Here is a 17,211-nt window from a genome sequence, read left to right as displayed (position 1 = left end):
GGGCAACCCGTTGATGGTGGGTCTATGTTTAACCACCCCCGCTGAGATTCTCATCTCCTAAGGGGTTATTCACGGTACTCCGGACCGGAGAGTTAAACTCAACTGACCCTTAAATCCCCTCTCTTCGATGTCAAGCATGGACCGAACCCGACCCGATTATTCCATGTTTGATCACCGAACCACCTGACACCATCAAAAAATCGACTAAACAACGCCGAAATCCCTAAATTCAACCAAGATAATTCAAAAGTGTGGATGACTACCACCGCAAACTGTAAGTTAAACCTAGACTATGAAATCCAAAAATGGTATAGGTCACGTTGATCCGTAAACATGTAATTTTTTAAGGATAGGTCACATTGATCCGTCAACACTTCATGTGGATTATTTTTTTTCTTCTTCATAATATGTAGTGATTGTGGATGTATAAATTGGTTACTTTTGATTTGTCCACTTATAGCCTTTGTTATTACCCAAATGGTTTGAATGATAGAACACATCTGGGGCATCATTTTGTGAAAGTATCTTTGTAAACTATATGTGAATGTATGATGTATCTTTGTTTCTGATAATGTTCTTGAAAATGGTATACATTCTGATTATAGTATATTTGTTTTTAGTGACGTTCTTGCAGCTTATGCAAGCTTCCTGTGGGAAATAGATGAAGACGAAGAGAGCAACAACGACGCAGCTACACCCAATGAGGTAAATTTACATATTGTTTCCCAATATTTGTACATTTCATAGATCAAGGTGGCAAATTGGGTAGTAATGTAACTGGTCAAATGTGTCTGATATTGCAAACCTTCTAAGAAAGATTGTTAAGCTCATAAATATAAAAAGTGCTATTTGCAAATTAGTACAATAGTATAATAATTAAGAATCTCTCAAACATAAAGTAAAATGAGTAATGTATACAGATCAACTACACTTTTGTACATTTCAACCATTTCATTTAGTTAATGTTTTACTTTTACAAACCATACATAATTCATTTGACCTGATGGAAATAAACATAAATTATTGTTCATCTGAAGGTGACAATAAAGAACTGATAAAGTTCTACTTTATTCACATATAATCATGCCATGTTTCAGTAATGTTCAAGCTGCATATGCCAAATTCCTTTTAGAAGCAGCAGAAAACGCTTACGAAAATCTAAAAAATTTTGAACATTTGTTCAAGGATCGATGCGTTTTCTTCTGTTATGTATATGTAAAACATATCATTCTGAACTTTTGGTGAACTTGCAAAATACTAATCGAGATGCATTAAACGACCAATATCAAATATATAAGTAACGTAAAAGACCATAAACTGCATAAACCACTGCATCCAAATATAAACGCTATATCTGTAGGTCAAAATTTTTAACTGACTGAGGCACCCCAAAGTAAATAAACCGAGATGCATCTACCCAACACAAACTAGAAAAACATCATTAAATTTTTTGCTTTCTTTAACGATTATAAATAATGATAGGGATGAACCAGAGGCGTACACATGATGTTCCTTCAATCAGATGCACTGTGACCATTTCGAGAGTTGGAATAAGTTCGGTCTTGACGTGATGATTGACGATAGTGCCCGTTGCCTCTTGATCGGTTAAATTCACGGTGATCATTGCCGTCATGGCCATTTGCTCGGTTATAGTTTCGGCCTCCAAAACGGCCTCGTCCATCTGTTTGGTACCCACCCCTACTACCTCTTCCTCTTCCCCCTACATGAACCGAATACAGTAAGGTGGATATATTAATATTTATATTAATTAATATTATTAATTATTAATACATGAAGCGGATATTAAACATAGGGTTGTTAGACACATACTTCCAGCTCGATACACATTGTTTTTATTGGCTCGCCTTCCTTCAATGAATACCTGCTGTCCACCAATCTCAACAGTAGACGCCTACATAATACATGTATTTTATCAAGCAATATAACGTGCATGTATATATATATATCCCAAGATACTAACCGACAACATAATGAAATATACAATTCAAATTTTCATCCACACCATATAAATACACCCTATTATGTTTTTTTAGCCTTCTAATTCCTTACTAGAGGCTTAACAAAAATGCATTGCCACTCAAAAAAAAAAAAAAATAAATATAAATACACCCCAAGTGAAGAAAATTTATTTGATATCAAAAAACAAGAACAATATTTACTATAAGAGAAATCACAAAACATATAATCACTGTTGTACACGTCGGCCGACGTGTCGTTTTGGGGACTAGCCCGTCCCGACTCGCCCATAAACACCTTACAAGTCGGTCAACACTAAAAAACGGGCCAAAGTTGACCAAAGTCCGGCCGAGTCGGGTCTGAGTCCGGTCTTAGTCGGGTCTGAGTCGGTCAAAGTCAGTCAAAGTCAAACTTAGGTTAAAATTTTTATATTTTTAAAGAATAAATTTTATATCTATGTTCGAACTATTAATGTTTTACTTAACTTATTTATTACTAAAAGTCAACGTTAGTCATCGACCGACTCGTCCCCAACTCGTCCCTCCAAGGTCCCGACCGAGTCATCCCCAACTCCCGACTTTTACAACCTTCCATATGATATTTTTGATGGTGATAATTACAAATATCATAATTCACACCTTGATAGCATTGTGAACACCGGAGATGTCTTCAAACTCAACAAATGCATAACAAACATCAAGGTCCTGCATCCATAATTGTTACATATTGATCATTGTCTTTTAAGGGTGAAAAATATCATTCAAGATGTCAAAAGCACTAACCTTTCTGGTTCTGATAGCAACACCATCTCGCTTGATCTTACCGAATTTCTTGAACTCTTCCTCAATTTCAAAAGCAGTTGTAGTGGATGACACATTTTTCACATAAACAGACATCGCCTCACCTAGTAAGGCCAATTAGAAAGAAATTAACGACAAGACTGTTAAAAGTTTCAGATACACTTATGTACTAGCAGTAGAAGGAAGGATTCACACAACATTATAACAGACATACAAGGAAACAAAAGAGAGAGAAATCGCATCACCTACAGAATCATAATTAAGAAAAGGTGCTTGCAAGAATATAGCTTTTAAAGCATCATACTGGCATAACCTGACTAAGGGTTGTTTATCATTTGCAATTTTGCACATGTGATATTGAATAATTATAATCAGATGATTAGGTTGAAATGGGTATATATGTAATTTTAATTTAATCTTTCCATATCAGTATTGTGGCAGCAGCTTTAAAACTAAATTTGAAACTGATTAATAACTCCTAATTAAAGAGATAATCAAAATTAAGTAATATTTATTGTAATACAACAACATCATTACCCAATCCCACCGAAGACAGTGATCGAAACACTAATACTTTATTAACCTGACTTAATCAGATATTCATTTTCAAGCATTATATCAAAACACTTCATAAACAGCGATGAAAATCATAGAAAGTAACCTTCATCATCATCCTCAATCGTCTCAGCTCCAGATCTTTCAACAGTTGGTGGAGCAGTAGACTGCTGTGCAGAAGAATCATACACGTGGTTTAAATCTGAAGCAGTCGTACTCTTTGACATGGCCTGCTCTTTAGGTACTGATGGTGCAGGATGACCTTTAGCAACTTGCAACTTCCAGAAACAATTGTGACATAAGATTACTTTAAGGACAATTACATTAAAATATGTTATTTCAGAGATGAATTACTTACAATAGAAGCATATGTATGCTTTGGGGGTTCTCCTACAACTTCCACAACTGGGGTCGAATGGTCTTGTAGTGCATTTACTGAATTTGGGACTGAACCATTTGTCTGAGTAGCATAGTTGTCTTTATGAATGCTTTCGGGTTCAGTTGCTTGCAACTTTTGCTCTTGGAAACTGTAGCCATTCACATTACCATTTTCTGCTAAGGTGGTAGTTGGCACAAAATCCCTGGCCTGCATATCACCGCTCGCCATGTAGCTTGATGCTGTATAAGCCAATTTTCAACCAAATAATATTAATGTTATACTAAAGTGAAGACAAAACCTCAAGTACACATGTACAAATGTGTTGCATTAGCTAGTTGTACACATTTTGATGTCATATTAGATTAATTCATACATACACAACATTGCAAGACAAAAAACCACAATACCTTGTTCCCGGATACCAGTTGAAGTATTCAAAGTGGATACAAGATCGTTTTGAGTCATATAAGCAACAGGAAGATGATGAATTGGCTGATCATCAATGAACTGGAAGATGTCATTCAGAACAAAGTAGCCTTTTTCTTGAGGCGCAAGAAAAAAAGTTTGCACAAAATTTCTTCTGCTACTGAAATCTTTTATATGCACTGACCCTGCAACCAATACAAGAACACCTCGATCCCATGATTCGAGGGCGTGCACCGTCTTAATTTCTATCCCCGTGTAATTGAGAGACATGACAAGTGCATGAATTTGCTGCAATATACAATAGGAAAAACATAAGAACCATAAACAGGACAAAAATACAAACTAGTATCAGGTACAAATACAATATAGACTCAGAACCAGATACCCTGGAGTTACACATCAAACTTAAAAGCCCACCTAGTATCTACTCTTTGCAAGTAAAGCAGAGTTCAAGAGACCCAAACTAAACACTAGAGCTGAACACGAATTAAACCTCGAAAAATTTAGGCTTAGCTCAAGCCCAGCTAAATAACTTGGCTGGCATTCATAAAGAAAGCTCTAGCCACCTGGTCCTAACGGTTTGCATACATATATACTGCTAAAAGTTATATTCAGGAGCAACAATGGAACCATAGTTGACCATGAGTCAAACATCCTTGGTAAAGTCTGCCAAAATTTGAAAATCCCAATGTATATACACCTAAGTTATACACACATATCTTCATAACATAAGCCTCCAAAACCTCAAGAACAACTACAGTTAGAGCCATTATAACTCGAGCTAAACAAGATACAATCTCAACACATTTAAAACCCTAAAAAGCACCAACATTACTTCACAAATATAAAACAAAATCTGTACTGATTGTTATAAAACTGAAATATATATACCAGCATTGAGGTAGCAGTCTCTCTGTTATGGCCATCAACACGGAGCAACGTACTTCTATCACTATAAAACTGATGAACATAATCAGGTTGCGTTTGCAGCACCTGATAATAATGCCCTACGAAATACGTCCCAACCTGTACTCACATCAAAACCCTAATTACAACTCTATACATAATACACTTACATACATGAACACATATAGTATATAGATACAGGAATAGCAAGCAATATGTATACCTGAGCAGCAGTAACTGGCAAGTGAAACGGCGTTGCCATCGGAAGTAGAAAAAAAACCCTAATTAAAATTAAAACCCTAGATCTGCTGCAATGCTGCTGAAGATCTGATAGAACAGAACAAAATTAAGATGAAGATTATAACAGTAATATAGAAGATGAAGTTGATTGAGTAATTAGATTTAGATTTTATATGAAATTATTTAGAGATTTCATATGAACCTGATTGAATTTAATTTAATAAATGTGTTGTTGAAGAAAGGGTTTTGGTTGATTTGCGGCTGTCACATAAATTGGGACGTTGGCACGTCATGTCATGTCATATCATCATATATATATTGAGGTCACGTGCGTTATTGGGATTCACTAGCTGATGATTTTTTTGGTAAAATTTAGGAAGGACTTTTACATTACGCGTACAATTTTTATGAAAAATGAATAAATTGCTTTGCTACTCCATGTGTCCTAATTCTAATGTTTCCACAACAAAAAAAAATAAAAATAAAAATAAAATCATTATCACACTATCACACGTTTAAATGACCCGTAAAAATAAGAGTTTGAGTTTCGTTAAAAAAAATTTAGAAATAATACATTATGTAAAAGCTATAAACTTCATATTAACACATAAAAATATCTTTTATGCATTCATTATTCACGATATGCATGCCCGCATATCCTGTATATGCACATCACACGTAACCTGGCACGTACTTATTTTATGTCTAGCCACTCAGTTTCTCCTTAATATAAGTATCGTGTCGCGTAACGCCCTAACCAGCGCTACCTGACTTGTCAGCGTTGTTCGGGCGCAACTAGGTTGCGTCATACAAAGACAACAGGATGATAAAAGACGACACAAATGGTTGTGCACGATCTCAACATAATATAGCTGGCAAATAGTGGCGCAGGGTGCACGACGCTTGGTACAGACAACTGCTGAATCGCGTCAGGGACCACCTGCACTTTATCAGCTTTTGCGACCGAATCATACAACCCAACAAAAAGGATGTTCCCGTTGTCCTATTACGTGGCACTAAAGGATAAAGGGGTTCAACTATAAATAAGGCACCAAACCCTAGGTAAAGGAACAAAACACACACACACACACACACACACACACATTTTACACAAGGCATCATTTTTTCATGCTAAACTCGTCAGACTGGAATCACTGAGCAACCTATCCCACTTACTGCAGTATTCTAACTGCTTACAAGCTTTGTACGGCAACAGGTCACGTTCCTTAAACAATAAAGGCTAGAGCCCCATGAGCCATCATTTACCGGCTAACCCGACGATAGTGGTATACATTTAACCATCCTTTCTGAGATCATCATCTCAAATGACACTTAAATCCTGCATCTTTGTTGATCATCGTGGAACATACCGTTCGAATCTAATATATGCTTGATCAATTATACATTACCAAATTAAGGATAGTATTCGGTATGAAACCGTACCGAATCGAACGGTATCAATATTGAATTCGTCTAAAAGTGAGAATCGCGATTACCGAACCGAATAAGAGAATCGATACCTGTTTCGATTTCTGCATTTCGGTGCCTGTACTGATACCGGTGCCGAACCGAATTTGATTACACCATACATCATATCATATTATATATTTGAATGTAGCATAACTTAAATTAGATTAGCGTGCAACCACATTTTAGTATGTTTAATCGTGTTCCATCTTGGTAAATTTCTATTTCATCATTATCTATTCTAATATTAAGCTACATAGATGTACCAATGTTTTCCTTTCTAAATACCCTTATGTAACTCACTTATAATAGCAATGAGCACTATCTTCATTTCAAAATGTATATTGGCAAATTATAAATATTATTAATATTAATTTATGGGGAGCACTAAAGGATAATGTACCTTCTTGAATCTTGATTCTTCAAAGTTGACAATTAATTTAAAACATCTAAAAAATATTAAACTATAAATTTATGAATTTGAAACGGAGATAGTATTCGCTTATATTTATCTGAAGTAACAGTAAGATAGTCATATAATAATATCGACTATTATTATTATTGTTGTAACTTTTGCGAGTCAGAGAAGAATCAGTTAGGACTTTGCGAAGACAATTCGTTTGGGATTCGGGAATTTAGAGGGACGAGTCAGGGACGAAACAAGAATGTGTCAGTTGTTGACCAACGTTGACTTTTAAACAAAACTAAACATATAAATATTTCACACAAATATGATAAACATAAAATATAAATATTTATATTTATATAATATACATATAAAGCACAAAATCTAATTTTTAAAAATATAAAATTTCTATCAAACTTTGACCAACTTTGGCACGACTCAGACCCAACTCAGCCCAAGTAAGCCCGCATTGACCGACTTTGATCCGACTTTTTAGCATCGAAAGTCAATTTAAGCTTCTTTGGAGGGTTAATCCCAAAACTGACGCATCAAACGACTTTTACAACAGTGTTATTATTCAATATAAAAAGTAAACAATCATATTCATTTACGAGTAATAACTTATATTACTCGTATCATCAAAATTGTCAGTATATGTCACATTGTCACAAGAAAACTTAATTAAGCCGCATACATGCATCACATAGTGTGAACAAGACAAATGTTATGTTTACTATTTACGTATGTAAAAAAGAAGAAAAAAAAAACTTAAAATGTTTGGATGCATTCAAAGATAATTTTGATTATGAGCTTGTGTACATTTGTTAATTGTTATTCGCCGATATAGATATAACGTTAAGTTAATAGAGAAAGGCATCGTCTTAACATCAACTCGATCCTTGCACAATTGCAAAATTCAAATCTCATGAACATGAACATGAAGGTGCATTTTAAAATGCTACACCTGAATAATGTGAAATGACCTACTCTGAAATTACTAAAACTCTCCAAAACAAGAGAATGTTTTCAAGATTCCATTGCACCATCCTCTTCAGGCAAGCCAAATAAACGCAGGTTTCGATCCATTGACCCAACTGCTAGGTATTTTGCATCGGGACCAAATCGTACCGAGTTTACCTTACCTGCATTTGGAAAATTACATAAAAGGTCACCAACATAATATTTTCCAAAAAAAACAAAACTCAGCAGAGGTTTTCGATAGAATGAAACCTGTGCCAGATAAATCAGGGATCGTTTTAATGCAGTTCCATTCAGACTTCATGCTAGCGACTTGGTAAACTCTGCAAATAGAGAAAAATATGTTGATATATGGTGATCCTATATTTGTATTTGATGCATGCAGGAGATAAAACATAGAACCCACAAAGACCCCGTTTATATGTAATTGAGTTAGAATTGCCACCTCCAACAAAAACAAATATGAAGTAATGACTAAGAGATACCTTATGTCTGAACCTCCAAACGCAAGGTAACTTCCACTATGATCAAATTCCACTGCAAGTAAAACAAGAAAAGCATATAAATCACAATGTCTTTAGACACTAAATCTTACAAAACAGAGCGCATGTGACTCGATAAGAACAGAATGAAGTAAAAGTGAAAATCTATTTCTAGTCTTTTGAAAACTGGTATTAAAAAAGCTGGCAAAATGTCACTGGTTTTCACTTGATACATAAATCACATAAACTGAAACGTCCAACAAGTAAGAGCTTTTAAATCCTATAAAGATAATGTATCAAATATGTTTTTAAAAATAATGTATCAGATATAATTCGTTGATGAGTGATTAATATCTTACCAGTTTGTGTCGGGGTGTTGTCGTCATACGGGGAGAAAGTCCTAAAGTTCTTTAATTTACGCAAATCCCACAGCTTAACACCATCTTGAGCAGCAGTCTAACAGACGAGCAATTAATACAAACAAAGCTAATCAACAGTTTCAACGAGCTAAATTCAAAAATGAAAACTTACAGCAAGAAAGTAACCATTCTCTGAAAAGGACATTGCAGTAATTGCCCCAACATGCTCATCAAAACTTTGAACATTTGCCTACAAATAATCACAAAAAATGCGTGTGAAAAGAAAGAATACCTATCAAAGGTAGAAACAGTGTTGTAAACAGCATCGGTTAACGCCTACAAGCGTCTAATAAGTGGGTCAACGCTAAAAGTCGGGTCGAAGTTAATCAAAGTCGGTCAAAGTTAGGTAAAATTTTAAATTTTTTTTATACTCGGATTTTTTGCCCTATACATATGTTTGAAATATTTAAATTTAAAATATTTATGTTTGATATATTTATGTGCAATATATATATATGTTAAATATATGATACTAAAAGTTTGAACCATTTATACGAAAGCTTGTCAAATGACAAACAAGTCAAATGTGGAGAATTCGCTGAAAATGAGGTCAAATGAATTAAAATTTTCAAAAGTCGGCAAACCTTTATAAAAATGCTTACAATGACCAAAGTCGTCTTTTAATAAGAGAAAAAATGCATCTTTTATTTATATAGCATTTGCGCTTATATCAATCAATACACGTTTTGACCGGGACCTATTTAACCAATATCTAACCAGTGTTGCAGAACTCGGAAGTACTCCGCGAGTACTCGGTTTTTGCAACTCGGCGAGTACTCGGTCAAACTCGGCCAAAACTCGGGATTACTCTGAAAATTTGTCAAAAATCAGTAAAAGTCGGTCAAAGTCAAACTTGTTCAACATCTGAGTACTCCCCAAGTAGTGATTTTTGCAACCTTGTATCCAAATGACGCACAACACAGACCATTTTGAACACTTGTACTCGGGGAAATCTAATAAAATTCTGTAATACCTGACTCTTAATATCCCAGATTTTAACTACGGATCCAGAGGTGCCTGTTCCAAGAAGAAGCCCGTCGGGATGAAATGCCGCAGATGTATATCCATCAGATGAAGATGAATCTTCAACCTGCAATAAAATACTTGTCAATAAAATCATTACCATTTAAGACTGGAATATTAATATCATTCCATGTAGTGAAAAAACCTGTGCAAGGCATAAGCCAGATGATAGATCATAAAAGCACCATGAATTGTCGAGTGAAGCCGTCACAAAGTAGTTATTTGTAGGATGAACAGTTACAGCTTGCACCTGGAAACAAATCCATATTATCATTATATCCCTATATATACGAAAAAAAGGTTAAACAGATAATATATGATACAGTATATATAATTATAATATACACAACCGGAAACATATGACAGATACAAGCACACAAATAAAATGCTAAAATTATGAAAATGAAAGAACGATGTAATGCAATCAGAGTATTATTTATTTCTGTACTCCAAGCACAAAGATGACTTAATTACCTCAGCTGTATGATCTTTAAAGATACTCCTGCAATCGTAATTTCCATTTTCAGACCCTTGCCATAGACGGACTGTCTGCACACACATATATAGTAATTTAACCACAAACAGAACCTTAATACACACTAAGCATCTTAGTTTTTGTCTTGATAGCTTTCAGTTACATTTTCTAAATAGTAAAAGAAAAACAAACAACAATTAACTGTTAATTAAGGTTAAAGTAACTTACTTGAACATTCATAAACTAACATAGAATAAGAAGAATAAGCTTACCTTATCAGCTGATCCAGTAATAACCACCTCTCCATCAGCGACAAATTTGACACTCGTGACCTAATAACAAGATGAATTAAAATATATTAAATGTAAATTTTCAAAATAAGTTATCATCTAAACATGATAGTAAATGTAAATGTGAAAAAGTAAACACCTTTTTAGAGTGGCCGCTGAGTGTCGATAAGATCTCCCCTGATGATCGATTAAAGACTACAGCATTTGTATCTACTCCACCAGTAGCAATAATATCCTAAGGGCAAAACAGACATTAACTCAAGCAACAAATATAATTTTGACAATAGAATAATAGATCAAGGCTGTAGTAACAAAACTAAATGTTATTATGTTATCGTTAACCTAGACCTTAAACGAGGATTAGATTACTTATTAATGTCATAAAAAGTACATAACCAATGTAAAGACTACTTCAAATTCCCAACTAGTCGGGTGACTATTACAACCATGCTATAATTAGATAACTTTATGAGCATGATAACTAGATTGCAATCTTATTTGATTTGACAAACTAAAGTAAATAACCTACATTAATAAACACCTAAATCCCTAGTATGTGGATACATTTAACAATTTACCAATTAACAAAATTAAAAGAGAAGATGAAAAATGCAATCATAAGTCTGAAACAAAATGTGTACCTTAGATTGATGAACATCAATGGACAAAATGCCAGCTTTATTGGTTTTGTGCAGAGGGTAACTGTTAAGCTGGGTATACCTAACAATATCATCCAAGGGAGCCAATGTTGGAGAAACCTAAAATGAAAACGAAAAAAGGAATGTCAAATATAAATATGGTGATTATAAATTTGATATTCCAAGGGCGCATATAATTTGTTCTATTGTAATTTGTAAGTAAAAAGGACACCTGTCGTTTTTTCCTTTGTTGTGAAAGTGCAACATTGGACTCCGTTAGTTCGGTGATTATATTGGCTGATATTCCGGGCCGGATTTTCTTACCGTCGGGACCCACCTCGCTATCCTCAGCAGCTGTCAAAAGTAGACATTTGAATAAATATGGGTACTCAAAGAGCAAACAAAAAAAAAGTAGGTAACAAGCTAAAAAGTTAAGCAAATAAAACCTCGTTTCCCGTTGCTTAAAGTAGAAGAATTTGATGTTCAGGCTGGCACTGGTGCTTGCGTTTCTAAATGTGCCAACAATGTTCTGGCTTCATCAAGTTCTTTCTTTAATCTTGCGATTACTCGACATGCTGAATCATGCTACCAACAAAGAAAAATAAACTAAGGATGACATAAAAATTCCCAAGTAGTTAACATTAAAAATAGTAGTTATAAGTTGAAATTTGAGTAGTTAACATGATGAAGCTGTCAAAATGCTTGAGAATGTATAGAGATTTATATCAGGCAGTCAAGTTATGTCTTTATTTCACCTATACAAAACATTTAACATGAAAATCAGGAGAACAAGCAAACACATCTTGACATAATTTTTGAAAAAGATGCACATGCGTACATTTTTTTAATTCTGAAAATTCTGAAGGGTGCCATTTGCAGAGTGTGTAAAAATACCAAAAAAAAAAAAAAAAAAAAAAAAAAAAAAAAAAAAAAAAACTAAACAACAGTGTTAAGAAAATTTCACACTCCCATAGCATGGACAAAAGCATCTGGATCTAACCTTATAGTTCTATAATTAAGAACGAGTCATATTAACCACTAATAAGTATATTAAATATGTATCTTTCTATTTGTACATGGTATACCATAGTGCATGAATGTGATGTCTTGCATCATAAAATGGAATTATACTAAAGAACGTGACGTATTGTGATATATGTAATATATCCTAGTTTTAAAAGCTCAAGAAAACATTAAGAAATAAACAAAATGAGTTATTAGCATTACCTGGTATAAACAGTGACTAAGCTCTTGCCTTGTTGTATGCAGTTGTTGTTCCGATGCAAAAGCTGATAACAACAATGCATCCCATTCCTGGCATCAAATAATAAAAATTTCATTATTTCAACGTAAATATGGCTAACATTTTTTATTACATATCATGTTAAAACATCAGAACCAAACTAGGTAATACACCAACGACATTAAACACATACATTCTGGAACATTCCAAGCATCCCGGGAATACTTGCAGCCTGCACAGGTCTAGGCTTCACCACCTGCATTCACAGCCATTAAAACTATAAACATAAACATACAAATATAAATGACAAACAATAATATAAACTTTAGAAACGTAGTTGAAGTCCATCAAGATCAAACCTTGCCGGTTTTAACTGGAACAAGGTCCTCCATCGTTAACGTTTCCCCAGTAACAGGACACTTTTCATAGTCCTAGTGGAAATGGAAAAAAAAAAAAAAAAAAAAAACTTAAAATTACATCCCAACCAATAATAACATAAACTATATCTATATTTAGACCTAAACAATGCAATTATCATAAACTCGATCATAAGCGTTTGTCATAAACTCAATCGTTAATATTTGTTATATGTACTCATATACATCAAACTATATCCAAGTGTTTGTTATAAACTCAACCATAAGTATCTAATTCTAAAATGATCACACCCGAAAAAGTCCCCGTAGACATATTTAGGTTAAAACAGTGCAATTTTTCATTTGGCAATAATAAATCTCAAACTCATGTACCTGTAAGACATAATTATAATAAATAACATAACATCTAGCAAAAAAAAATAAAATTTTTTTTTTTTACCAAAATGTGTCGTTCAATCAATCGCTTCTCGAAGAGCAGACCGGATGATTTAGAGATAACAGGTTCTTCCGGTACCTCGCCGGAAACTGTGAGAAAAGCATCGAACAGAAATAGGCGAAACAAATCATATACAGCAATTATTAGCGGACAATAAGTGATGTATGTATGATATATATACGAGTATATGTAGATAAAAGGATGCTAACTTGAACAAATCATGGTGTAATGATCTAGGGTTTACAGTAGACAGTTGCCGCAGTGGAGATGAAAGTGAGCTAGTTTGAATGAATGCTTAGTTTAGGATACATATCGCGCTCAACCAATTTTGTAAAAAAGACGGAACAAAGCCCTAATTTGTATACCTAAATCGTATATTTAGTATTCGTATATCGTATACAATACTGTTATATACGGAGTATGTTGCAAAATACCAAAATATATATATATATATAGTCAATAGTCAATTATAATTATAATAATAAATATATTCAATAGAAACTACATTTTTACTATTTCTAGCATCATTTTAATGTTAAATAAAATTCAATTTTCCAAAATGACCCTTCAACTTTGATCAATTATAAATATATTCAATAGAAACTATATTTTTACTGTTCCTAGCATCATTTTAATGTTAAAATTCGATTTTTCAAAATGTTCCTTCAACTTTGATCAAAATACAAATCGGCCCCAACCAGGGGCAAAATGTCAAACCAAAATTCTCACAAAAAATTTTAAATAAACTCCACTCAAATTTTCAACGGGTCATATCTTCTCGTTCGTCGCGAGTTAAATTTTTCCAACAATACCGTTCAACTCGAAATAATTTTACGAACACAACGCAACTAACTACTCGCAAAACGGATGATTTTTAAAAAACGCTAAATAGTTGGGTCCACCTTTCATACACGTTGGTTTTTTCTTTTTTTTAAAGACCGAATTTACCATTTGTAGAGACCCGTCCTAATCCATCTGGACGAATACATTACATTTGGTTACATCGCGAGGTACTTGACCTCTATATGATACATTTTACAAACATTGCATTCGTTTTTAAAAGACAAACTTTCATTTCATCGAAAGTTGACGGCATGCATACCATTTCATAATATATCCAACTATAATTAACTTAATAATAATCTTGATGAACTCAACGACTCGAATGCAACGTCTTTTGAAATATGTCATGAATGACTCCAAGTAATATCTCTAAAATGAGCAAATGCACAGCGGAAGATTTCTTTCATACCTGAGAATAAACATGCTTTAAAGTGTCAACCAAAAGGTTGGTGAGTTCATTAGTTTAACATAAATAATCATTTCCATCATTTTAATAGACCACAAGATTTTCATTTTCATTTCTCATAAATATACGTCCCATGCATAGAGACAAAAATCATTCATATGGATTGAACACCTGGTAACCGACATTAACAAGATGCATATAAGAATGTCCCCATCATTCCGGGACATCCATCGGACATGATAAAAACATCGAAGTATTAAAGCATCCGCTACAACGGATGGGGTTTGTTGGGCCCAATAGATCTATCTTTAGGATTCGCGTCAATTAGTAGACTGGTTTACTAATTCTTAGGTTACCAAGCAAAAAGGGCATATTCGGCTTCGATCATTCAACCATAGAATGTAGTTTCAATTACTTGTGTCTATTTCGTCAAACATTTATAAAAGCGCATGTATTCTCAGTCCCAAAAATATATATATTGCAAAAGCATTTAAAATGGAGCAAATGAAACTCACAATACTGTATTTTGTAGTAAAAATACATATGACGTCAGTGAACAAGTGTAAGGTTGGCCTCGGATTCACGAACCTATATCATTCATATGTATATTAATACATATATGTATATTAATACATATAATCGTAATCGAATAAATTTATATATTATATCATAAATTATATATTTTATATATTTAATTAATTTGTATATATTTAATATAGTTAATGTTTATATAGTTTTATATATACATATGATTAATAATATATCAAAAATCAACAATTTGTTATATGTAAATATTTATATGAATAATCTTAATATATATACTTAGATGCATTGAGGTAGTTGTAAATAATATACTCTTATATAGAAAATATTTATTTGTTATATGTAACACCCTGTTTCTGTTTCTGCCTTTTCAGTTATGCGGGACGCCGTCCAGATATGTGGGACGCCGTCCAGTAGTGAAGGACTGGACGCCGTCCAGAATGTTGGACGCCGTCCAGTTGGTCTGTCGGGCCAGCTGTGAGATTTTAAGATATTTAGAGGGGTATGTTGGTTTTTTCACTTGTTAGCCGGTTTTAAGTCACAAATGGGCAAAGGTTGAGCTCATTCAACCTTATCTTCACCAACACAAACACTCTCATTCATATCTAGAGAGAGAGGAGAGTTTTAGAGAGAGAGAACTTGATTTGGAGAAGAAGGAGTCGGATTCTCACCAAAGCTCGGGTTCTAAAGTTGTTCATCTCGCTCCTAGCTACGTTGTGGTAGTATTGGTACATTCCATCGGCGAGTTGCGGATTATTCGGTAGCATTCTTCAAGGCGAAAAGGTGAGTGTTAATATCCTATGTATATGTGTATGTGTAGGATGGGTGCGGGTCGGGTGAAGTGATTCTCGGTTATAGAGCTCACCTCACATATAAGTGGATTTTGATGGACTTGTGTATAGGTCCAATTGGCATGGTTGTGCGTTGTAGTGACCCGAACTTTTCCATGTTTATATATATTAATTGAGATTGATATTTACATGATTAAATGTTTCCAACATGTTAAGCAATCAAACTTGTTAAGACTTGATTAATTGAAATATGTTTCATATAGACAATTGACCACTCAAGTTGACCGGGGATTCACGAACGTTAAAACTTGTAAAAACGACATGACGATATATATATATGGATATACATATGGTTAACATGAGATTATGATAAGTAAGTATCTCCATAAGTATATTAACAATGAGTTATATACATATAAACAAAACTACTAACTTAAGGATTTCGAAACGAGACATATATGTAACGATTATCGTTGTAACGACATTTAAATGTATATATATCATATTAAGATATATTGATATATCATAATATCACGATAATATAATAATTTAACATCTCATTAGATATAATAAACAATGGGTTAACAACATTAATTGAGATCGTTAACTTAAAGGTTTCAAAACAACACTTACATGTAACGACTAACGATGACTTAACGACTCAGTTAAAATGTATATACATGTAGTGTATTTAGATGTATTAAAATACTTTTGGAAGACTTCAAGACATATATCAAAACACTCATACTTAACGAAAATGGTTACAGTTACTTTCCCATTCTTTTCTTTCATCAAGAATTCTAGTCGTATTCTTACACGTATTATACACAGCTTCAAAACGTACTTACTATAGGTATATACCAATAGGAACTTACATGGGATTCCACTCTTGATTATGTCATGTATGACTAATCAATTTTAACTTCTACCATGAGCTAGTCAACTAACTAGAACTCCTTTTAACCCCACTCACCACTCACCACTTACCACTCATCATTCACTCCATTTCACTTCCAATTCTCTTTCTAATTCTCTCTCAACACACACACACTATTATGAACGTATTTTTCCAGTAGTTAATCACCATCTTCATCAAAAATCACTTCAAGAA

General features: G+C 33.7%; 1 protein-coding gene and 1 pseudogene across 2 annotated transcripts; both read right to left on the bottom strand.

Moving 5' to 3' along the window:
- Positions 1 to 1,050: 1,050 nt before the first annotated feature.
- LOC139877089 (nuclear transport factor 2-like) lies at positions 1,051 to 5,567 on the bottom strand. Of its 2 annotated transcripts, XM_071864502.1 has the most exons (10): positions 5,486 to 5,567; positions 5,267 to 5,370; positions 5,029 to 5,163; positions 4,119 to 4,425; positions 3,691 to 3,950; positions 3,439 to 3,610; positions 2,760 to 2,881; positions 2,616 to 2,681; positions 1,831 to 1,912; positions 1,051 to 1,720 (listed from the first exon to the last, which is right to left on the bottom strand). In XM_071864502.1, exons 2-10 carry the CDS (start codon positions 5,303 to 5,305, stop codon positions 1,515 to 1,517), a joined length of 1,389 nt encoding a protein of 462 aa, XP_071720603.1. In that variant the 5' UTR covers positions 5,306 to 5,370; positions 5,486 to 5,567; the 3' UTR covers positions 1,051 to 1,514. The 2 variants fall into 2 exon arrangements, with proteins under 2 accessions (XP_071720603.1, XP_071720604.1); XM_071864503.1 differs by lacking the exon at positions 5,486 to 5,567 and having other exon boundaries at positions 5,267 to 5,448.
- Positions 5,568 to 7,969: 2,402 nt separating this feature from the next.
- Positions 7,970 to 13,920, bottom strand: LOC139876574 (pre-mRNA-processing factor 19-like; annotated as a pseudogene).
- Positions 13,921 to 17,211: the final 3,291 nt, after the last annotated feature.

The sequence above is a fragment of the Rutidosis leptorrhynchoides genome, chromosome 11, assembly GCF_046630445.1.
Source record: "Rutidosis leptorrhynchoides isolate AG116_Rl617_1_P2 chromosome 11, CSIRO_AGI_Rlap_v1, whole genome shotgun sequence".
NCBI lineage: Eukaryota > Viridiplantae > Streptophyta > Magnoliopsida > Asterales > Asteraceae > Rutidosis > Rutidosis leptorrhynchoides.
Note: the sequence above shows the minus strand (reverse complement) of the source record. Positions and strands in the feature narration are given on the sequence as shown.

Bases quoted from the DNA above. Each gene is read 5' to 3' on its own strand.
- LOC139877089 (XM_071864502.1), bottom strand. From the start codon at position 5,305: ATGGCAACGCCGTTTCACTTGCCAGTTACTGCTGCTCAG. The intron at 3,611-3,690 runs GTAAGTAATTCA...TGTTTCTGGAAG, and splicing joins AGCATACATATGCTTCTATT to TTGCAAGTTGCTAAAGGTCA. The intron at 1,913-2,615 runs GTGTGAATTATG...TGTATTATGTAG, and splicing joins GTGTTCACAATGCTATCAAG to GCGTCTACTGTTGAGATTGG.